This window comes from Amphiprion ocellaris, chromosome 5 (genome assembly GCF_022539595.1).
Source record: "Amphiprion ocellaris isolate individual 3 ecotype Okinawa chromosome 5, ASM2253959v1, whole genome shotgun sequence".
NCBI lineage: Eukaryota > Metazoa > Chordata > Actinopteri > Pomacentridae > Amphiprion > Amphiprion ocellaris.
In genome coordinates, this window is record NC_072770.1 from 11,209,798 (window position 1) to 11,233,751 (window position 23,954).

The 23,954-nt window shown below is 38.4% G+C and overlaps 1 protein-coding gene across 1 annotated transcript in view; it reads right to left on the minus strand.

Moving 5' to 3' along the window:
* Positions 1-2,611: 2,611 nt before the first annotated feature.
* The window catches only part of asip1 (agouti signaling protein 1), a 30,529-nt gene continuing 9,186 nt past the window's right edge, over positions 2,612-23,954 (minus strand). Inside the window, exons 2-4 of the mRNA XM_023286976.3 lie at positions 4,623-4,797; positions 4,466-4,515; positions 2,612-3,771 (exon numbers count right to left, since the gene is read on the minus strand). Coding sequence (XP_023142744.1) covers positions 3,607-3,771; positions 4,466-4,515; positions 4,623-4,791 — 384 coding nt within the window. The 5' untranslated portion in view covers positions 4,792-4,797 and the 3' untranslated portion in view covers positions 2,612-3,606. The remainder of the gene's footprint in view (positions 3,772-4,465; positions 4,516-4,622; positions 4,798-23,954) is intronic.

Consider the following 23,954-nt stretch of genomic DNA (forward strand, 5'->3'; position numbering starts at 1 on the left):
TTATCACTTGCAGTGCATTATGTCTCTTTTTAGTGATTGAAGGGTGAATATAAAAACAGTTCTACCTGCAATCAAATACAATAAATACGAACAACAAAACCATTGTGACAAACCACCAAAACAGATAATAAAAATCACGATGAATTACAGCGATGCTCCGATCAAATACTAATTAAAACATTTTCAGGCTAATAAAAGACAGAAAAACTAAACCAAAATGAAAACCGGGTGATGCAGTTACCACCAGAAATGTCAAGAACTGAGGAGCTGCAGGAAAAGCCTGGATCAACGTCGCTTCGTTGGTGGTTGTTCAGGGATGAAAGGCTTTGTTTCTATCATTTAAAGGCCACGGTTGTCGCTAATGTCTCATTTTTCAATATTATTGATATTCTGCTGGAATGTGGAAATTCATATGTTTATCATAACGCATCGATGGCTTACTGGAATGTTGAGGCTCAAATGTCCCAGTAAATGTGTCGGCTACCTGCCCAAAGAGTCAAGGGAGTGATTTAAAATCAAAGGAAAAGAGCTGAATTTACTTTCCACAGTAACAAAAGACAGATGGTGAGAAAAGAATCAAGAACAGATTAAGCAAGATAATAAATGATGTGTAGGTTGAAAGAAAAATGCTTCCTGGACATCCAGACTCTTTATTGTCCACTTTGTTTTTATTAAGAGGAGGTTCAATGACGTGTTTTTGCAAGGTGAATATCCAGCACATTTTTCTTCTTCATCTTGAGAGGAATCTACCAAGATACTAATAACTCTATTCCACTGCACCATTGAGCTCTAGTGACTAAAAATAATTTAAAAACTAATTAATAAACCATGCTGTTGCACTGGGTGACATGCATAGTCAAAAAAATAACATTTTTCTTTGACTTTGATGAAAAACATCATGAAGTTAAGCGAAGATGTGAAGACGAGTTCATAAGGACATAAAAGACATACACCAGCAGTCAAAAGTTTCAACACATCTTCTCATTCAATGGTTTTTATTTAATTATTTTATACATTGTTGATTAATACTGAAGACATCAAAACTATAAAAGAATGCATATGGAATTATGTTGTAAACACAAGTTGTAACCTTCAGTATGAATCTACAATGTGGAAAATTATGCAAATACATAAAAAGCATTGAATGAGAAGATGTGTCCATACATTTGATTGGTAGTGTAAGTCACAACATGTTTTATATTTTAGATTCTTCAAAAAATCCCCCCTTTGCTTTGATTACTGCTTTGCACGCTCTTGGCATTCTCTTGATGAGTTTCATGAGGCAGTCCTCTGAAATGGTTTTCCAACAGTCTTGAAGGAGTTCCCAGAGACGCTGAGCACCTGTTAGCTCTTTTGTCTTCACTCTGCGGTCCATCTCATCCCAAATCATCTCAATTAGGATTAGGTCAGGGAACTGTGTCATCTGACACAGCACTTCATCACTCTCCCTCTTGGTCAAATAGCCCTTGCACAGCCTGGAGGTGTGTTTTGGGTCATTGTCCTGTTGAAAAATAAATGATGGTCCAACTAAAAACCAAAGCACAGATTTCCACTGGTCTAATGTCCATTCCTTGTGTTTCTTGGCCCAAACAAATCTCTTCTGCATGTTGCTTTTCTTTAGTAGTGGTTTCTTAGCAGCTATTTGACCGTAAAGGCCTGATTGGTTCAGTCTCCTCTGAACAGTTGATGTAAAGATGTGTCTGCTACTAGATTCTGTGTGGCATTTATCTGGGTTCTAATCTGAGGTGCTGTTAAGTTGCCATTTCTGAGGCTGGTGACTCGGATGAACTTATCCTCAGCAGCAGAGGAGACTCTTGGTCTTCCTTTCCTGGGGCAGTCCTCATGTGAGAAAGTTTCATCGTAGCGCTTGATGATTTACCAACTGCACTTGGGGATACATTCAAAGTTTTTGTAATTTTTCGGACTGACTGACCTTCAGTTCTTAAAGTAATGATGGACTGTTGTTTCTCTTTACTTAGCTGACTGGTTCTTGCCATAATATGGATTGTTGTCAAATAGGTCTGTCAACTGTGTACCAACCTGATTTCTGCACATTACTGATGGTCCCAACCCAATTAAAAAGGCAAGAAATTCCACAAATGAACCTTGACAAGGCACATCTGTGCAGTGAAAACCGTTTCAGGTGACTACCTCATGAAGCTCATGGAGAGAATGCCAAGAGTGTGCAAAGCAGTAACCAAAGCAAAGGGTGGCTACTCTGAGGAATCTAAAATATATTTAGAGTTGTTTCACAATTGTTTCTTTCTGCTACATAATTCCATATGTGTTCATTCGTAGTTTTGATGCCTTCAGTGAGACTCTACAATGTAAATAGTCATGAAAATAAAAAAAAACCATCAAATGAGAAGGTGTGTCCAAATTTTTAACTGGTAGTGCATGTATGACGAAGCTTTTTATGCATCTGTGCATCACTTATTGGAAATGTGGGATGACATGATTTCCTTTCCTCTCATAAAAGATGGTCCAGCTAAAGGTGAAAACAAAGGACGTGTCCAAGCAGCTTTTCTTAGCATTGAGAGAATTTGACCAACTCTTATTATGCTGCTGCTTTGATAACTCCACATCATTTCATTCATTTATGTCCACTGGATTTGTCTTTTTTTTTTTTTTTTTAACCATTTCCCATTTATTGTCTATGCATGCAGATGTGGAATACATTCTGGAGTTACACTAGCTGCATCTTATTTGCATATAATTGTGAATTGTAATTTCAGGCTACTTTTTGCAAATCAGGGACATGGAGCCCAAATCGCCGCCTCTGGAAACTCCTGAAAAACTAGCTGTTGTCCATCTATAATGACAACATAGCCACATAGTTTTGGTGCTTAAACCTACCAGAAAGCGAATGAAAACTGAAAATGAACAAGAGAAAATGGAGACAGATGGTCTATCATCAATCACAGAACGAGTCCCAGTTTTCTGGGTGAAAGTCTGGTCACTTGTTTAAGCTTCCATATTCTAAACTGGCTTCCTTTTCTATGATGTTATTAGTGACAAAGTATGCTTTTTTTCAAAGCGAAGTTACATTGTCCTCAAAATGAAACAGAAAATGAAGTTGGAACATAATTTTGAATGGGTCGTTTGGTGAGAGGGACTTAGTCCTAATTGTGGTGATTTTGTTTGTTTTTTGTCTTCTCCAGATTCCTGCCTATCCCAGACTTAAAGTATCTAAATGCTTGATACTTGCTCTGCTGACGACACAAAGAATACCACAAAAACAGTCATATAAGACAAAGTGCAAGCGTTTTATTCTTACAGTGCTTTAAAAAATTTTGAATACCTACTGTATTTAAAATACAAATTTTCAGATGTATTTGTGTAAAAAATAAAGCAATATATAAAATTGCTTGAGCGAAGATATTCTGTTTATTTGTGCTAAAAGAGCAAAGGAAAATTAAACCTTGTTTTAAAACTTATTAAGCTTTCAGAAAGTTCACTGCTTTGCAGTCCTCTGCCATAAAGTGCTTCCATGCAGTGAATTTTAGGCAAAATAATGAACCACGGTCGAGGAGAGATCCACCTCTCTCAGTGCTCCCCGCAAGTGGTTTGGCTTAACATGAAGTCTTGTTCTGGTGAGCTGGTGGTTCAGCAGTGGGGGTTTCCCATTCGGCAGTAGCAGACAGTTCTGAAGAGCCGACACTGGCAGTGAGCACAGTAATCACAGCAAACATTGCCTGGAGATTTGCAGCTTTCCCAAAGGGCAATGCAGTTAGCAGGAGGAGGAGGACGCTTCCTTGCAGCAGATTTGTTCTGAGAGAAAGATGGAGAGAGAAGATCTTAAAATTACTGGTGGGACGTGATTTAAAAAATGTATCTAATTAATTAGAGGCTTTGTAATTAATTAATCATGATTAATCACAGTTTTGACGAATAGCAATATTTGACACAAAAAGCAAAATTTTTCAGTTCAAATAAATATTGGTTGACAACTGAATTGGTGAATAGACATATATGTGAACCTATACAGCAAAAAATGTTTCATTTTTTATTCATCTGTGCATTTTTTTCATATGTCTGCTACATTCAAAGATTACTGCAAACTCAAAGTGCAATTATAGCAATTATATTCAACATTTTAAGACTTCGCAATATGGAACCTTTAATATGGGATCCATTTGTTGTTGGTTAGTTTAGACCCCAAACCTATGTGATTAGATTTAGGAAAATAGCATGGCTTGAGTTAAAATGTGACTCTTTCACAATATGTTTGAAGCTTCTCCTCCACTTTCTGGGGTACCAGGATGAAAATCCTGCCAAATTCACTGTATGATTGTTTGACAAAGATATCTTGATTTAAAATGTATTTGTGATCTGTCAGAAACAGTCGTAATCCGGGAGAATAAATGGTTCTCTCAAAAATCTAATTGAGAACACAGTTTAGTTTTGTAGAAAGACAACTTTTAAAAAAACAGCTGCACTTTCAGAAACCTTCCATCAGGCCAACCTTTTTTTGTTTGTTTGTTTTCTTGTTCTTCTTTGTTGATTTCGGTAGCGCTGAAAGAGAACATTAGAAAAATAGATAATAAAGCACTGAACAGATACAGATAACCTGGCTTTACAAAATAAGGTGCACATGCTTCAGTTCATCCTTGCAAACGCACCTACAATAACAACAGGGGGTGAGGCTACATCGAGGTCTTGAGATAAAGCTGTAGTTGTGGTGATGACCTTCTTGTCGTACAGACTGTCATCAGGGATCATGTAGGCCGAGCTGAGGAAGTATTCTGTTGCGGCGAGGACAAAGCAGCCGAGCAGCATCGAGGCCTGCATCTTTCTCTGGAACAAAAGTAACAACAACGAATGCATGTTATAATAAAGTTCACCAAAAGCTCAATTATCACAGGGAAAAAATTCTAAAACACAACATCTAGAAGACTTTTCTATCTTAAAATCATCAGCTGGTTTCCATTCGGCTGCTGTAGGCACCATATGAATTAAAGGAATTTCTTGCAACATTGCTAACAGTCCTGCAATGCATTTTTCCATATAGGTTTCATTCTCGCAAGCATCCATCCATCCATTATCTATACACCGCTCAGTCCTCACTAGGGTCGCAGGGGGGCTGGAGTCTATCCCAGCTGACTTGGAGTGAAGGCAGGGGACACCCTAGACAGGTCACCAGTCTGTCACAGGGCTACACATAGACAAACAATCACACTCGCACCTACAGGCAATTTATAATAATCAATTAACCTCAGCATATTTTTGGACTGTGGGAGGAAGCCGGAGTACCCAGAGAGAACTCACGCATGCACAGGGAGAACATGCAAACTCTATGCAGGAAGATGCCAGGAAGGCCAGGACGCGAACCAGGGATCTTCTAGCTGCAAGACAGAAGTGCTAACCATCACACCACTTTGCAGCCCTTCTTGCAAATGTATTTTTTCCAAATTTTGTCACAAAGTACAGCTGAGACTGTGGGGATGCCTTTAGGTTTGGAGACATTTGTTCACAAACAAGTATGCAGATACAAATTCTGATCTGGTAATGGCACTATAGATCTCCCAAGTCATTAGGACTCATCCTCTGGTGAACTTGAGTGATTCAAAATACCAGTAATCTACTTAATTCATATTCTAGTCGAGACAAATAGGTCAGTAAATATTCTCAGGGAACCAAAATAATCCTCATTGTGACTTTGTAGAAAGATTTTTTTGTTGTTGCTGGCAGCTGCTTGCCACCTCCGTTTAAACCTGTTTGATTCTTTTTTTCAAGGTCATGCTCTGTCGCAGACTACCAAGGTAAGACTTCGTCTTTGAGTCCCTCGGTGGGATAAAGCTATGAAAGAACAATAAACACTTGAATGTTTTGCTCGGGTTTCAGAAATTCACCTACACGTCTCTCCGATCATTCGCATTATACCAGCCATGTGTCTGATTGGAATTTCGGAGGCAGATTTGCAGCGAGTTGAGTCCTGATCCGTTTGAACTGTTCCAATATGAGCTGCCATCCACTGAATCCCCATAATGAATGCCAGGTGGAGGTTTGCTGAAAAAAAAAAAAACTAGTTCCTGATGCTTCTCAATTTTTGTTGCCGCTAACTGTGTGCTTTACTTTGCTGTGAAGCTTCTCTGTCTTTGACATTTGTTGTTGTACACTGGTGCTACCATTAACACTGGCTTCAACAATGCTGCTGCCTGCAGGCTGACGTCTGCTCTGCTCCGGCAATAGCAACTGTCTCCTTGTAGATAATGATCTTGTTCTTTGGTGCAGCTGCTGAAAACATGCAGCTTACAAATAGTTCCTGCTTTGGTGGTCTTGTACTTCCAAAAACTATTGTTAAATCACTCATCATGTGGCTTTTTTTCTTTAAGACTGCAACATCCATCAAACAATACCCCCTTTTTTTAAACTATAGCTTCAGAACTAAACATCTGATGGTATGATGTGTTTTGTACGAAAAGTGCATAAAAGTGCTTGTGTCCTTTACACTTTAGCACTGTTCCACCAGTCCTGTGAGAGACCTTTTCGAAGCGGACATCCACGGTTTAATTTTTCTTTTTTTCTCTCTCTTTTTTTTTTTTTGTAAAAGGAAAGATACCACATTTAACCCTCCTGTTAGGTTCATTTCTCAGGAACAGCAAAAATGTTCCTGGGTCATGTTAAATTGTCCAAAAGTGTCCAAAACCAAAAAATCCTAACAAACATTATTTATATCTCATTGTTAACTCCATCACCAATTATTTCTTTCAATATTTTGTGCAATAGTGATCTTTACCTCTCAAAGTTCATGGTTCAGTGAGGATAATTCACTCATTTTTTGTAAAAAAAAAAATGCATGCCGAAACTTTTTTCTTAATGTGTATTGAAAAGATCTACATATAGAATACAATAGTTTTAGATCACACTTTTTTAAAAAGTTTTATTTTACATTTTGAGTTTTTTTTTCTTGTCATGGAATTGATAAATTAACACATTAAGACATCTCTTCTGTTCAGGATGAGTTTGCAAATATGTAAAATAAACTTTAAAATGGGTCGATTTGAATTGCAACAAAACAGGAGGGTTAAAATGAAAATGAATAATTAAATTAATTCCTTAACCAGAACACACTGGAGGAATCTGAGAAGGATTCCCCAGGAAGTGCAGGAAGGCACTATAATGATGAATCTGGTGATCCTGCTGTCACAGACAGTGACTTTGAATGAACTGTGTTGTGACAGTGCTTCGTGCATGATATCAAGCACACAAACACTGATACATTATGTTTTGGACCTGGATTTAACAAAGCAAATAGGTAAGAGCCTTCCATTGGATAATGCAGATGGAAACAACTTATTTAACCCCAGCTGATGCAGTGAGGAGCTTCTCATTTCTTACACAACCATGTTGGAAGACAGATCCTGTGGTCATGGAAAGGATGTTAATCTGTTTCAGAAGAGTTAAATTATTGGCCTGCATCAAGCAAAGAAAAAAACTAAGGAGATTTCTGAAACTATTAAAACCAGGTTAAGAACCGTCCAACGCATTATTAAAATCTGAAGGATAGTGGTGAACCATTGTCTTCAAGGAACAAATGTGGTCTGACGAATCCAGATTTACCCTGTTCCAAAGCATCAGGGTAAGAAGAGAGGTGGATGAAGTGATGCACTCATCATGGCTAGTACCTACCAGCCTGTGGGGGTTTGGGTTATGATCTGGGGTTGGTCAGGTTCAGCAACGTTATGTTTCCAAAGAATGAGGTCAGCTGACTACCTGAATATACTGAATGACCAGGTCTTTCCATTAGTGGAGTTTTTCTTCCCTGATGGCATGGACATGTTCCAAGATGATGATGCCAGGATTCATGGGGCTCACATTGAGAATACGTGGTTCAAGGAGCATTTTCATACATGGATTGACCTCCACAGAGTCCAGACCTCAGCCCCACTGAGAATCTTCGGGATGTGCTGGAGAAGACTTTGCACAGCGGTTCGGCTCTTCCATCATCAATACAAGATATTGGTAAAAAAAATTAATGCATCTCTGGACAGAAATAAATGCTGTGACACTGCAGAAGCTTATTGAAACAATGCCACATTGAATGAGTGCCATACTCAAAGCTAAAGGCAGTCCAACAAAATATTAGGGTGTGCGACTTTTTTTTGGGCTAGGCATGGTAAGCTATCTGGGCTCCTGCACTATTGGGGAAAGGAACATCTGGACTATGTGGATGAATACATGGAAAAGGTGCACTACCAATATGAGATCTGCTCATATCCACTTGGATATCAGATCTAACATACAAACCTATGATCTGTGGCAAAATGAAATGCCATTTGACTTTAACAGACTGAAAATCTTCTGATAAAAGGAAGTGATCAGATTATTGAAGAGCTCGACTCCAAAGAAAGCCTTGGTTTCTGTTGAATTATTAAGGTTTTTCCTTCTATTTAAATTGAATTATGATTGTTTAGTATGTATTTAAGAGGAAGGAGCTGATTTGGGGTTTTTCAGTCATGTGTGACTTTCGCACAGAGTGTTATTTCCACAATGTAAATGAAATGTTTGCTGCACGTAAGATGTACATATGTCATTTTTTAGGCAGATGTTCATACTATAGTTTGAAAGTCCAGCAGTCTGAAAAAAACACACTAAAATAAAATACTGGAGGCTTGATAGGATGAAAACCTGACAAAATAATGATGTAATTTCAGCTTCACACTTATAGATAATGTGTTTTTGTACGACAGATGTGAAAACACCCCTGTGCAATATCACCTAGATTGTCTCACCTCTCATTTCTAAGTTGACAAGTAGAGTAGTTATTCTTGTGAACAATCACAAACAAATACTGTGGTAGGATTATATGAAAACACAAGCCTGAAAATAATAACTCAGTGCAATGAAAGTGACTATATCAGTGGTCGCTGACATCAGCTGGAAAACCATTAGACCATTGGTCAAAGTGTAGGAAAATGATCACAAAGTGAGCTGTGAACAGCAGAACTTTCTTAATGCTGGACCTGGGCTGCATCTATCTACCACAGGTGCACATGGAAAACAATTACTAGAGGATTGGAAAAATCCTATTTTGAGACTTCAGAAAGATGGAAACAGATATAGGAAGTCGACCAAATAAATATCAGCTGAAACACAATTGCAGTAGTAATCAGGAGGTACAAAACACGTCACAGTACAACTAATCAGAGCTGCAGTGGCCCTTATTTTAAAACGTGCTATCTTTTCTCAATCCAGATCTTTAAAAATAGCTTCAGACTTGGCACCTCATAGCAACGAAAACTAAAGTTTCTGTCAAACCTCAGTCAGAACAAAGGACATCATATCAGCCTCTGTGGAAGGTCTCTGAGAATAAAACACTTGAATGCTCTTCAACAAAGTTTATACTTACATTTTAAGACTGAAAAGAATCATGACGAATATTTAAAGCACACACTTTGGCCAGATCAGATCAGGATAAATTTGTTCAGATGCGATCCAGCATGTTTGCTGGGAACCTGGCCAGGACTGCCACAGTGACTGCACAGTCCTGACAGTGAAGCATGGTGGTGAGAGTGTGCTGATATCTGGCTGATGGCGTTTATAGATAGCCCTATGAACACCTGTGGATGCACCAAAACACTTGCTGACAGGATGACTGCTAGTCTGCAGATGCTCAGCAGAAGAGAAACAATGCCGCATCATGAGTTTCCGAAGAAGCGAAAAGTCAAAACCATGTCCTGTCCAGGCCCTTTAATAAGCAACCGTCTGGGTATTTTAAAGAGAGATGTAAAACAACTTCTTGTCTCTGAAAATTAATGCATCACTGATATCCTCGATGCTGAGGACTGAGTCCGCCATCAAAAGCAAAGGTGCTCATTAAAGTATTTAATAAATAAAAGATTTCATAGCCAGGTGACCTCAGTGTTTTTCCTTAATGCATTCAACTGGCAAATCTCATACAAAGTGCTCTATTTAAGCTACCCTCACTGATTCCTCTGCACCCTAGCTCCTCCTTTTCATGCTGATTTAAACAACACCATGTCTGTCGTCATTGCTGCCAGCTTTGCTCTGCAACCTGGGAGGACTTCACTGATGCTCTCCCTGCATGTGGATAGGCAGAGAGGTTCTCGACCACAGCAATGCCATCAAATAGAATTACTGCAGATACAATGATACATTTCTCTCACTGAAGTTGTCCTGACTTTTGTTGCATTGAGTTCAAACTGTGGAGCCTGTACGTACAACACAGCAAATCTACACTGTCAGTTTTTAGTATTACATAGGAGCAAATACCCTCCTGTTGTATGCGATTACTTTAATACAATTGCACGACCTGTTTCATACTGTAATGTAACTAAAACACTGCAAAGATGGATTTCCAGCTCACTCTTTAATACCCATTTATACCATTTAACAACAACAGCACATTCACATACATGCAGTATATTGAAAGGCATAACATCACATTGTGTTTGTTCTGTGTTCTGAAATGCATAAAGAAAAGATTTGAATTTGTTTTGCATATCAAAATTGACTTTCAACATTTTCTAGTTGACAGTACAGGAGGTACTCAACAAACTTCAGTCACTTTTTGGGAATAATTTCACATGAAATTGTTCATCAGTTGGGTTTTAGGGTTGCTTATGAAAGTCTGGTTCACAACTGATGTCACAGTGCTGGTGGTGCACTGGACTGCATTATACTGAAATATTTTGAATAACTTGAACATACATGAGAGGGCTACCGCCCACTGCGACCATGGACATAAAGTAGAATTATCACCTTTCTGCTGTCAGCAAAAAATGAAAATGTGTAAATGTAATTTTTCCCAGAAGTGCGTAGAAAATTGCACATGTGGAAAAGTTTGAAACATGATTCCCTTTGATCTCCTTCATGTGGAATCCCCTGTTTTTATGAGTTTGTTTTGCAGAATATGAATACTCTGCCCGTGTGTGGACTTAACTGTGAGTCATAAATCTGGGTCAGCACTCCCCTACCTGTTTCCGTTGTTGTTGTCATGATTCCTGCTCCACCTCCTGTTTCTCTCCTTCATTCTCCCTCCTGGTCTCTCCTTCTTCCTCCTGTTCTCTCTGTATCTGTCTGTCTCTTTTGATCTGTCTCTCTTTGGCTCCCTCTGTCTGTCTGTTATCTCTCCCTCTGTCTCTCGCTCCCTGTCACTCGTCCTCTTGCTCTCCCTGCTTCACCTGCCTGCACTCAGCTGATTACTGCAGGTGACACGCATTGCAGTAATGAGCTCACCTGCCCACGATATCACCTGCTCACTATTTAAGCCTCGTTCATTCACATACTCTCTGCCGGATCATAAAGACTCACATCCCCACTTTTGGACTTCGTTTTTCCCCCCTGGATTACCCCACAGAGACTCTGATCTTCTCCCTCATTCTTGCCCGCTTTAATTCTGTCTCCAGCCTGTTTGTCCTGTCTCGTCTCCGTCTGCCCCTGGATTCCCTCAGCCTGTTTTCCCCCTCTGTGTTCAGTTTCCCCCATCTTGTGAATACCCCTACGGTGGCCGAGAGGTGCAAACCAAATTTACATAATGCAAAACACTTTTACAACCTCCAAGACAAATTTACAAGTGACAAAACACTTTTACAAGTCCAAAAACACTTTTACAAGTCCAAATTTAACCGGAAAGGGAATGTCCCAACTCCAGGGTTGAACCGGATGTGACAATGAGGGGCAGCTAATGCTACTTTTGGTGGTTGTTAATGGTGAACCAAGCGAGCGGGTGATGTTTTGCCCGTTTTGTGGGGAACATATGAACCGATTGACGTGGTTTTGTTTTTCGTGGGGTTGGTCTTTAGAGTGTTTAAATAGCGCAGATCAGACCGACAGAGTGCATTAGCCACTCCTCGTTGTCACTTCCAGTTCAACCCCGGAGTTGGAACATTCCCTTTCCGGTTAAATTTGGACTTGTAAAAGTGTTTTGTCGCTTGTAAATTTGTCTTGGAGGTTGTAAAAGTGTTTTGCATTATGTAAATTTGGTTTGCACCTCTCGGCCACCGTATACCCCTCCTGAGCTTGGTTTTGTTGGTTCAGTTTAGTTTTGCAGACTTCTGTTTTTTGTATTCGTAGTATTGGTAGTATTCGTAGTATTGGTTTGTTGAGTAGTTTGGTTTTGTTCTGTCCCTGTAGTTCAGTTCTCCATTTATGTATTGCTTTGGTTATCTGGGTAAATAAAACTCATTCATTTATTCACTTGTCTGCCAGTTTTCTCTGTGTCTGCACTTGGGTTCTCCAGCTCCCCCCGTAACAGTTGTATTTCAGGGTTATCATACACGAGTCAAAGTTTTCTCTCTTAATACCAACATTCAGAAATAATGTTGGCATTTTTCGGTCCAACTGAACTGAAAAATAAATTGGTCACACAAGGTCGGTGCTGCAGACAGCAACATAAGTAAACCTCTCACACTGGTTAAATGCTCGCAATAGTAAAAATACTGTAGGATTAGCTGTTCCAAACCACCGGAACATGAGTCTGTCAAGTCTATCTGTACTGTTTTCTTGTCTTCCAGCAAGAATTGTGGCTCTCACAGACCTATTAGTTTGTCTTTAAGAAGTCCTCCTATTCTCCACTCATTACCTGTGCTAACTGCACCTGTTTGAAGTTGTTACCGATATAAAAGACACCTGCCCACACACTCAATCAATCGGACTTCAACCTGTCCACCATGGGCAAGACCAAAGAGCTGTCTAAGCACACCAGAGACAAAATTGTAGACTTGCACAAGGCTGAGATGGGCTACAGGACAATAGGCAAGCAACTTGATGAGAAGGCAACAATTTTTATTATTAGAAAATGGAAGAAACTCAAGATAACCGTCAATCTTCCTCGGTCTGGAGCTCCATGTAAGATCTCACCTCGTGGAGTATCAATGATAATGAGAAAGTTGAGGGATCAGCCCAGAACTACACAGGAGGACCTGGTCAATGACCTGAAGAGAGCTTCGTCCACAGTCTCAAAGATTACACACTACGCCGTCAGGGATTAAAATCCTGCAGCGTGTGCAAGGTCAATCTGCTCAAGCCAGCGTATGTCCAGGTCCATCTGAGGTTTGCCAGTGACCATCTGGATGATCCAGAGGAGGTATGGGAGAAGGTCATTTGGTCAGGTGAGACCAAAATAGAACTTTTTGGTATAAAGTCCACTCACCGTGTTTGGAGGAAGAAGAAGGAAGAGTACCATCCCAACAGTGAAGCATGGGAGTGGAAACATCATGGGACAGGACGACTGCATCTTACTGAGAGGGGGATGGATGGGGCCATGTGCTGCAAGATTTTGGACAACAACCTCCTCACCTCAGTAAGAGCATTGAAGATGGGTCTTCTAGCACGACAATGACCCAAAACACACAATCAGGGCAACTAAGGAGTAGCTCCGTAAGAAGCATTTCAAGGTCCTGGAATGGCCTAGCCAGTCTCCAGACCTGTACCCAATAGAAAATCTTTGGAGGGAGCTGAAACTCCACGTTGCCCAGCTACAGCCCCGGAACCTGAAAGATCTGGAGAAGATCTGTATGGAGGAGTGGGCCAAAATCCCTGCTACAGTGTGTGCAAAAGTGATCAAGAACTACAGGAAACGTCTGACTTCTGTAATTGTAAACAAAGGTTTCTCTACCAAATATTAACTTCTATTTTTCTATTCTATCAAATACTTATTTCATGTGATAAAATGCAAATTAATTATTTAAAAACCATACAATGTGATTTTCTGGATGTTTTTGTTTAGATTCTATCTCTCTCAGTTAAAGTGCACCTACGATAAAAATTACAGACCTCTCCATTCTTTGTAAGTGAGAAAACTCGCAAAATCTGCAGTGTATCAGATATTTATTTTCCCCACTGTATCTAGTTTTTAAATGGTAAGTTTTATCTCTTATTTATTCTTGGGTTACGAGACTATGTGTAATATAGTTTTGCTCCTGGCTTGTTGGATGCAACTCTTTAGGACAAGAATGGGCAAAAATAATGAAAAAAACTTCTGCTTTAAATGGATTTACATGTTCCAGAAGTACTGTTGCTCATTCGGTGGCAGCAATAAGTACTCATTAGTAGATTTTTAATTTAGAAAATAAAAAGCAGGAGATCTTGTAACCCTTGTTGCTTCAGGGCCCTCAGTATAAATCTGACAATTTAGAATTTAACTTCTGATGAGTGGTAAACACACAGCTGTGAAAGCTATTATTCTATGAAAATGTTTGGAGTTGATCCATTAATGGGTCTATTTATTAAAAAAAAAAAAATGGTCATTTACTGTTAAGCCCTGCAACTGAAAATGCACCACATCATCCCTTTTCTGCTGTGTTTGTGTTGTTTTTTTTCATTTCCATCTGTCGATTTATCACTAAAGTTCACTAAAGCATGTAAACAGTAAACTACTAATAAAGGCAGTTAGCAAAACTGAAAAGAACCTGGACTGAATTCTGGATTGTACTCGTTGTGAAAACAATTTGTACATTTATATTTATTGTGCATTTGAATCATGTTGAGAAATTGAGTGGAAGGTTTGGGTCTGGCTTTGTTTAACCTGTAAGTACAGCTAGTGTTGTCCTTAAACATACTGGGACACATCCTTCAAGTCAGTATTCAGTAGATGCGATTTTGGCCTGTGTCATTAACTCTCAATCAGCTTTGCGCATCTGGAAGCTGTAGTTTTAGCCCATTCTTCTTTGCGCAAGCTCTGTGGTTTACACATGGATCATGAGGGAAGAGCCCTTTTCATGTCCAGCCACAAATTCTCAGATGGATTGAGGTCTGGGCTCTGACTTAGCCACTGCTCTTACTTTGTTGTTTTTATCTTTAAGCCCTTTTTCTGTAGCTTTGGCTGTACTCCTTCAGTTATTGTCTTGCAAAAATCTAATCTTTTCCTGCGGACTTCATCGGGTTGTCCTCCAGGATTTTCGGGCAGTTTGCTGCATTCATTTTCCCCTTTAGTTTTACAGGCCCTTCAGGTCCTATTGCTGAGAAACATCCCCACATTATGATGCTACCACCACCATGCTTCACATCATGCTACCACCACTGTGCTTCACATCATGATGCTGCCACCACCGTGCTTCACATTATGATGTGTAGCTGAACATGTAGAAATGGTAGAAACTACACTTTATGATCAAAATTGCACTCGTTAATTTAGGGATATCAATTTAAGCTAAGTCTCAAAGAGACTTTGATTAAAATTAAGTTGATCAGTCTCATTCTGAAAGTCAGAAACTCTGATTTCATTGACCTCCAGTTCCCAAAACAAATAAATACACGGTAGAACCGATGATAATTATATACAAACATTTATTAACTAATTCTATGAACAAACAACAAACAACAATGACATGAAAACAACAGTGAATAAATGAATGAATAAATGCAGATAAATAAACTAATGAACTGTGATCGTCACTGGAAGCAGTTGGTAGAAAAGATCATGAATTTAGAATGACTTTGAAAATTGGAAAAATTTTGTAATTCACCCGTTTAGCAGAAGGAAAGTGATACTTGCGTAGCCTTTGTAGTAGTGAGAGGGAGGCAGCTGCAGGATGTGGAGCTGTGATGATCTGCTGGATGAGTCAGTTCAGGAACGCAGAGACAAGAAGGCACTTTGCCAGGTTTGGATTGCAAAAGTGTGCTGAAGTAAAAACACTTAGAGTCAAAGCTCATAGTTATCAAGAAAATATTTGCGCTGTGGCAGTTCCTAAGTAACTTCTTAAGCCCAGTTGCATTCTTCTAAGAGTCACCTTTTCTAAGATCCTTTGTTACAAGCCCATTCTTACAAGCCCAGTTACAAACCTAAGTTGAATTTTTCTAAAAGCCCAAGTTACATTCTTCATAAAGCCAAGTTTTCAAAAGCCCTCAAAAAGCCCCAAAACAAAAATAAAACTAAACCAAAAAAACTAAACCAAAACTAAGTTGCATTCCAGTTATTTTCCTCTATATAGAAAACTTTGGAGCCAAATGCAAATCAGCATCATGGAGGAACAATCATGGATGTGTTCCTCCCAGTGGGTGGTGTTGAGCTTCACTGTCCAGGAGAGGTCAGAGGCCAAATACCTTCAGAACTTATTTTCAGTTAATTTCTTAAATGTAGAATTCCAATTGTTCAATATTTATGGTGATCACAGATCTGAAATAACATTGACTAAATGATTAAAATGACACCAAACACAACATGTTTATCTCCTATGGTTCCTGAGATAATAAGAAAATGTGTAAACTTAAGAATAAACTTACAAATTGTAGACTTTAGGCTACATAAAGGTAAACTTATAACATGGTTAAACATAAAAGCATTATACATTAACAATAAGAAAAAGAAGACATAGGGAGAATATATTCTTAGAGTAAAAAGTCTCTCTGTGTCTTTTATGGCTGTGGTCTGTGACAGAGAGAGGAGAAGGTGTTTGTGTATCATATGTGTGCATCTTCCACAGACACTTCAGATTTGATGTGTTCTTTTTCCATCCTGGTCCTGATCAACCTGGTATCAGAGACTGAGTCCAGATTGTCATTCCGATGATGGTGCATTTCTTTAATGTTCTGATTTAAACTGTTCTATTCACTCCTGTGTAGAAAGTTCTGTGTGTTATGCTGGGAGATCAGAAGGTCAGAATGCCAATCCTGCAGAGGTGTGGTTTTTCTCACAGCTGACACTTTATGACCCTCATCAGATTCTAGTGGAGGTAGGATTCATCCTGTTGTCTCCAAAAGAGCCCTTAGTGGTCCTTTAGTAGTAAACATCCGATCAGCAGATGTTCCATTTGGAGGTGAATTTTAGGTTAGCTGTCTCCTGAAATGGTGTCTTAGCAAATTTACAGCTTTGAGGGAGGGTCTTTGGATCTTTGTGTGGTGCTCTGGAATGTTCTGCTCCTTAGTACGCTACAGATGCTGCCACCACCATGCTTCACATTGTGATGCTGCCACCACCATGCTTCACAGTGGGGATGGTGGTGTCTGCCAAAATGCAGTGTCTAGTCAGATGGCCAAATAGATCAACACTGGTCTCATCAGATTAAAGAATGGTTGGCTTAAGAGTCTCTCCCATGTCTTCCGGTGAACTCTAGACTTAATCTGAGCTTTAAACAACAGACCATTTCTCTTTGTAACTCTCCCAAAAAGCATTGGCTTATGAAGAACAGTTGTAGGCACAATTTGTCCAATCTCAGCCACTAAAGTTTGTAAGTCCTTCAGAGTAGTCACAGGTGTCTTGGTGGCCTCTCTCATTCGTCTCTTTCTTGTACAGCTGGTCATTTTTTGAGGACGACCTCATCTAGGCAGATATACACATGTGCCATAGTCCTGTTTCTTATTGATGGATTTGACAATGTCATTTGAAGTATTACTTTGTCTTCATGGTGGAGTTATATCCAGAAACACTGGTTCACCAATGACTGGACCTTCCAGATACAGGTGTCTTCATACTATAATAACCTGAGACACTTTCACTGCACTCAGATAATCCTCATTTCATTAACTGTGTGGCTTCTAGCACCAACTGGCTGCACCTGTGATGAATTAAGTGAGTTACTATAAAGGGGTGAATATTTATGCAATAACTTATTTTACATTCTATGTTGTCATTAATTAATATTACTGTTTTTGACATTAATATTTAAATAATTTTTCATTTTTGCACAGACGTCTTAAATTTTTGTGAAAAAAATGCCCACGATTCAATAGTTTAACAGTAAATTTCAATAGGAAGTCGGTCCTAATTATATAAAATTATATATCACTCATTTATGCATTTTTGAAATGACCAAATTAATGCTTAGGGCAAAATAAAATTTGGTGAAGTTTCTCCTCAATCTTGATTTATGTATGATATTTTGGAATTGGTTTTGAGTTCAGCCCTGACCTTGATAAATGGACCGATAAAATGAGTGAAAGTCACACCAGATGCAAAGAATTTCACACTTCACTGGGGCTCCGAGGTTCATAAAAATGTGACCTCTCCATTTTCTGCTGCTTTGGAAAACATTTCCTGGTACAAGTACACACAGATTTCACAACCACAATGGATTCCATTATGACAAGCAGATTTAACCATAAATGAATGCATCAAGGACATGACAGCCAAGAGTCTGTTTGTGTGATATATTTGCACTATCATATGTCAGGGCAAACCGGCTGACTAGCAACTGCAAAGAAGACTCTAGAGAGGCCCCATGAAAATTAATACTTTCGACATTTCACTAAAGATGTGGAGTAAAAATAGGGAGCGCTGCCTTGGAAAGATGATAGATAACAGATAGACAATAAGACAAGGTCAGGAGAATCAGGTTATTCTGTTAATAAAAATAATACACACACACACACACACACACACACACACACACACATATATATATAAAAACTCCTGCCTCTGTCTCTCCTGGTTTATTTGCTATATATGCTGAATGGAGAGCTCCTGTTGGGCCCAGTTTACACACATTCTCGTCTGAAGCAGTTAATATATTGATATAGTGTTAATATACAGCTGTTACATATGTGTTATTAATTTTACCGAAAAAAAAATGGCACATATTATTGCTATATATTTAGCCTAAATTGTATTTTATACTGTCGATTCACAATTTTCTTAAATAAAAGCTCAGAATTCCCTAACATTGTCCTAATATTTCCTTTTCTTGGCAGTTTTTTTTTTCTTCTGATTTTGGGTCCCATCTAAATGTAAAAAAAACTTCAGATTCCAAGCTGAAGACAACTGAAAATGTGTTGCTTGAGTATTAAATAATTTTTCAAAAAATGTAATTCCCTGTTGAATATTTGTTAATAAATATGTTACATGGGCAGTGACTGGATTTAAACATGTCAAATACTTGACACATGCACATTTTTCAAGTTTTAAGGATTTATATTATCTATCTGACACTGGAGAATGGTCTGACTGCACTTCACCATAATTGCTACAGGAGAAAAAAAATTCTATTTGTATTTTTTCAAACCAATCAGAATCATCTTGAAAGCCCAGAATGCAGTGATAGTGTCCCTGCAAATTAATGAAAATGTGTTTTGGTGGAATATTTGCATGCAAAGAGGTGAAAAATGCCATATGTCAAATGATAGAAATCAAAGGAACCAAGAAAGCCTATCTTATTGCATCATCCAAATCCCTGCAATTAAGTGTGTAAATTGTTGCTTGGAGGTTGTTGTAGGTCATTACAAAGAGGGTTTTGTCAATGGTAAATGGCACAGATAGCAGAGTGGTTTAACCCACTTTCTGTAGTTTTTGAGAAAAATGGGCTCAAAGTTTTGTGCTTTCAAGAATGGTCGAACATTTGATTTTTTGTGGGTTAGATCGGTCTGCTTATAATCTCCTCAACTAATCTGTCCAATACTCATATGATGTTTTAAAGGCAAAAACAAAAACATAATTCTAGAAAACTTCAATGACGCAAGAATGTGATTTTACTGTCAGTCTGTGGCGCTGTGGAAAACAACTGACACTAAACAGAATTCTAGTCTTTTTCAACAGCCTTTCTTTTGGCTCCCTAACTTTACGATTCTGACATGTACTGCCTATATGTATAAATTATCAGCTTTTACTATCAAACTGAATCTTAAACATGCATTTAATTAGCTGATCCTCATCTGTGTAGAAAATGTGGTTTAATTACACTTTGTGATTAAAATTGCATTTATTTGTCAAAGACGCCACTGAATGTAGCATTTGGAAAGTAATTACTAATAATTAAGAACAACAACAGAAATACGCGGTAAAACTTGCGATAATTATACACAGAACATTTATTATTCTGCCAAGGAACAGTGGAGTTATGTCACGATAGTCGTATGTTTGTCCGTTTGTCTGTCTGTCTGTCTGTGCACAAAATTACTCAAAAATGGAATAACTGATTTGGATGAAATTTTCAGGGAAGGTCAGAAATGACACAAGGACTAAGTGATTAGATTTTGACAGTGATGCTGAGTCGAAGCTCATAGTTGCAAAGAAAACAATGGAGAAGCTTAAAAACCTCAACTTTAAGAAAAATAGATAAAGAAGCCTGAGAAAAACAGGAGGTAAGAACCCTTAATAAGCTGTTGTTACATAGAACAAAAGCCCAAACTAAGTTACAAAGAAAAACACATTAAAAAGCCCTGACAAAGTCAAAAAATATAAAAAGCACAGGAAGAATAGTAAAATATTAAAAGGGACACCCGTTGCATTTCAGACTTTCTTTTCTATGGAATGCTTTGGAGCCAAATTCAAATCCGCATCTAATTAATCATGAATGCTTTCATCCCAAGGGTTGGCCTTTAATACTTTAACATATCATTTCAGTTTTTTAAATATCTACAGTGATCAAAGATCTAAAATTCCACTAAACGATTAAAATGACTTCAAACATGGTATGTTGAACTCAATCGGTTCCTGAGTAAACAAAAAGGTGTAAACATGCAAACAAAATGTATAATTACAGGATGCATTACAGTCAACTTGCAATATAACAAAGAATAATATACTTTCAATAGTAAGAAGAATGAGACTTAAGAATTATGCATGTTTCGGATTAAATGTCCCTCTGCCTTGGATGGTGGTGACAGAGAGAAGTGAGATGTTTGCATCTTAATCGGTCCCAATGTTGGGATCATTACTGATGATGATGATGTTGGATTTCCTTAATTTTCGGATTTACCACTGTTCAGTTCATTCCTGTATGTAAAGTTCTGGGTGTTAGGGAGGAGAAAGGTCAGGAGGTCATAGTGAAGAATGCGACCTCCTCTTCTCCAGAGGTGTGGTTATGTTCAGGATCGACATTTTCTCTCCAAGATGGCCGTAAATGGTTGTTCTGCATTAAACATCCGATATGCAGATGTTCCATTTGGATGTGAGTTTTGGGTCACTCCAATGGTTTCACACCAAATTTACAGCCGTGAGGAAGGTCTCTCTGGATTCTCGGTGTTGTTTTGGGATGTGCCTGGCAGCAAACTGTTGTTCTGCTACTGCAGTTATTAGAAAAAAAATATTTTTTTAAAAACATTCATTCTTTGTTGACTATGGCAATTAAAAACACAAAGAAAAATCCAACATTCTTTTACCCATAAAACCTGATAAACCGCAGCTCTTAAATCAAAGATTATTGGGGTTTCCAAGGCCACACAAGAGAAAACATCTGTCCAACAACCTGTGTGCTTTGTCTGTTTGGACAGACACGCACACATATTTCCTCAAGAAACATGTCTGGAAAAGCGGAGGAACAAAAACATTGGAGCGCCTCAGGGTCCTGGTTCTCATTTCACAATAATTTTCAGTAATTTCCATCCCTGTGGAAGTTTTAAAAAACAAGGTTATTTTGCAAAATTGATCGGTTCGTTGTGCTGCTGGCTCCACTTCCACACACGGGCCTGCATCATTTTTATGTCTTCTTTAAAAAAAAAATAAAAAAATCAGGTTTTATAAAGAAATCAGAAACAGCAGGAAAATACTCAGCGACCTGCAATACATCATCTAAAGTTTGGTTCTGTGTTTGTGACAGCAGGAATGCAGTGCAGTAGAGCTAAAAAGATTTTTTTGTATTTATCTGAGCAAATAAAACACATCAAAACTAAACCGTTCACTCTGAAGTTTTTATGTCATAATCATAACTTCATTTTTATTCACTTTATAAATAAAAAAGCGCTACACTTGTATGACTAATAACTGCTTATCCTTTAAGGGTGTAAAATGTGTAACAAATAATGACATTAATCTACAGTTAGAAGCTAATAATGTATTTTAATTTGTTTGATTTAGGACCTGCAAAGACATAAAAGTTTTATCAAGTTATTGGGTTTCTTAGCAGGAAATAAACACGCACTTTGGCTCAACATCTGCCGGTTTAAATGTTGTACATAAACCAAGGGTATTCAACTAAAATTTAAAGAGGTTCAGTCAGAGAGAATTTATTAAAGCAAAGGTCTGGAACATCATGATGTCTAACTTGAGTGTGATATATGTTGATGTAACCTAGTAGTTTTATTTGCGTCTGTATGTAATCAGTAACTGACCGTCAAATCAAATGAATTCAGTTCAGTTCAACACTGCTGTAAATAGTGGCCAAAGCACTTTATGTTTATGTTATTAAGTGTTTATGTTATTAAACGAAGAAAAATTAAATCTGTTCATGTTTCGCTAGTTTTCCTGTGATTGTAGGTGCTCCGTTTATGCTTCAGTTGTTTATTTTTCATGGATGGACGCATTCATGTTGACTCACGTACATCGTAGGCTGCGATTCAGCTGCGTTTTCATCGTACAATATGCACAGAGCAAACTTCACGTCGTGGCCAAAGATTATTAGATTCATGTCGTACAGTGTAGCACGCTGTGAACTTAAAAGATTGTTAAAATCACACAGTGTATCCCTGCTGCTTAATGGGAGAACTGAGCTGCAGCTTGTCCTGCCAGTATTTTGAATCGTGGCCTGAATGGTGTCAGGTTCATTCTCAAACACATTTTCAGCTCATTGGTGAGTCTGCAACGATATTTAGTTTTGATTATGTTCATAGTTGTGAAACCTTCTTCCTCTCGTCTTCCTCTCGGTGTTGCTTTACTTATTTTTCTTTTTTTGTCTGTTCACTCGTCTGTCTCTCGCCTCTCAACTGTTTTCTGAACGCAGAGCTTTAGCTTTAGCGTCTGCCTCGCAGAGACTTCAGTGGCTGACTAGTGTACTCGTACGTAATTTGTCTCCATGTTTCCTGAGCTGATAACCAACACTGTAAACACTGGAAATGCTACGGCCAGTTAGTGACCCCTGACATAAACTGTGGAGGCTGGACTTAGCCGAACTAGAAAGGAATTTGTCAAGCTTCACACTCCACAGAGGACGATGTTGTGGCTCAGAGTTTTTACAGGAACTTTTTTTTTCCTTCTGTCCACGCTCCACCTCTCCTCTCAGGTTTATGAAATTCAGCCACTAGTTTCCTTGGTGATGCAATAAGAACACACTCATTACATTTTAAAACTGAAAAACAAGCAGAGGAGTTGGAGTCTTTACCTCATGCTGCTTAGAGAAAAAAAAGAAGTAATGATTGTTTTAATGGGTAACAACATTTTGTTCGACTTAAAACTTCTCTCCTCTGGGTTTTTGCTGCTGGAAAGGATACTGCAAAAGTATTTTAAAAAACACTCCACAGGAAACCCATAGAAAATAGCCTCTGGTGGTAGAAATTGTTCTGTTTCTGCCACCGTCTTGTCCAAGCAAGAGTCCTGTGATGGATTCTAAAAAAACACAGATTTATTTATTGTCTTTTTAGGATGATCAGATTACTTTCTTTACACACTGAGCTGCGACATCGGCCTCTATGTGGTGTGAAGCTCGACAAAATCCTTTATAATTAGCAAAGTTTAAACCAGTAAATGTTGAGCCAAAGTGCTTTCCAGTAGAGAAAGAAGAGAAAAATGTGCAAATTTAAAGTGATAACAATAAACTTAAAACCGCACAGTATCGTTTATTACACTCTCTCATCAGGTATCAGGTGCCAAAGAAACAGATTTTTGTTAGTTTTTTCAACACTAAGAGTGCAAATCTACTGCATCTGTAATTTGTAAAATACACAATTCATGGTAAATTCCACCTCATCCCTCTGATAAACCTTCGATATTTCCTTCTTGTCGTGCATTTTGTCCTACTTTGTCTGTAAATGGGTGTCCATGTGGTGGAATTTCTGTTTCTCCAACATTTTTAAATGAAGCACAGCCTTCAATTTGATCATTATTGGTTCTTTCATGGTCCAGTGTGAATATATTTACACACAGGGACTGGTTTCCTTTTCATTTTTTGTTGTCTTTGTGGTTCGGTTTAAGGATCTTCAACAAAAATACTTCTTGCACTGAAAACACTCCTGAACTGTGAATTATTACAAAAACTACTCATTTCTGTTACGTCACAGCTTCATTGAAGGTTTGGCTAAATGCGTGGCTCATTTTAAGGCCTATTTACAGACAACCGCTATTACCTGGGGACTTCTAGTAATTTGTAATAACTGCAGATGTCTTCTGTGATCTTAATCAAATCTGC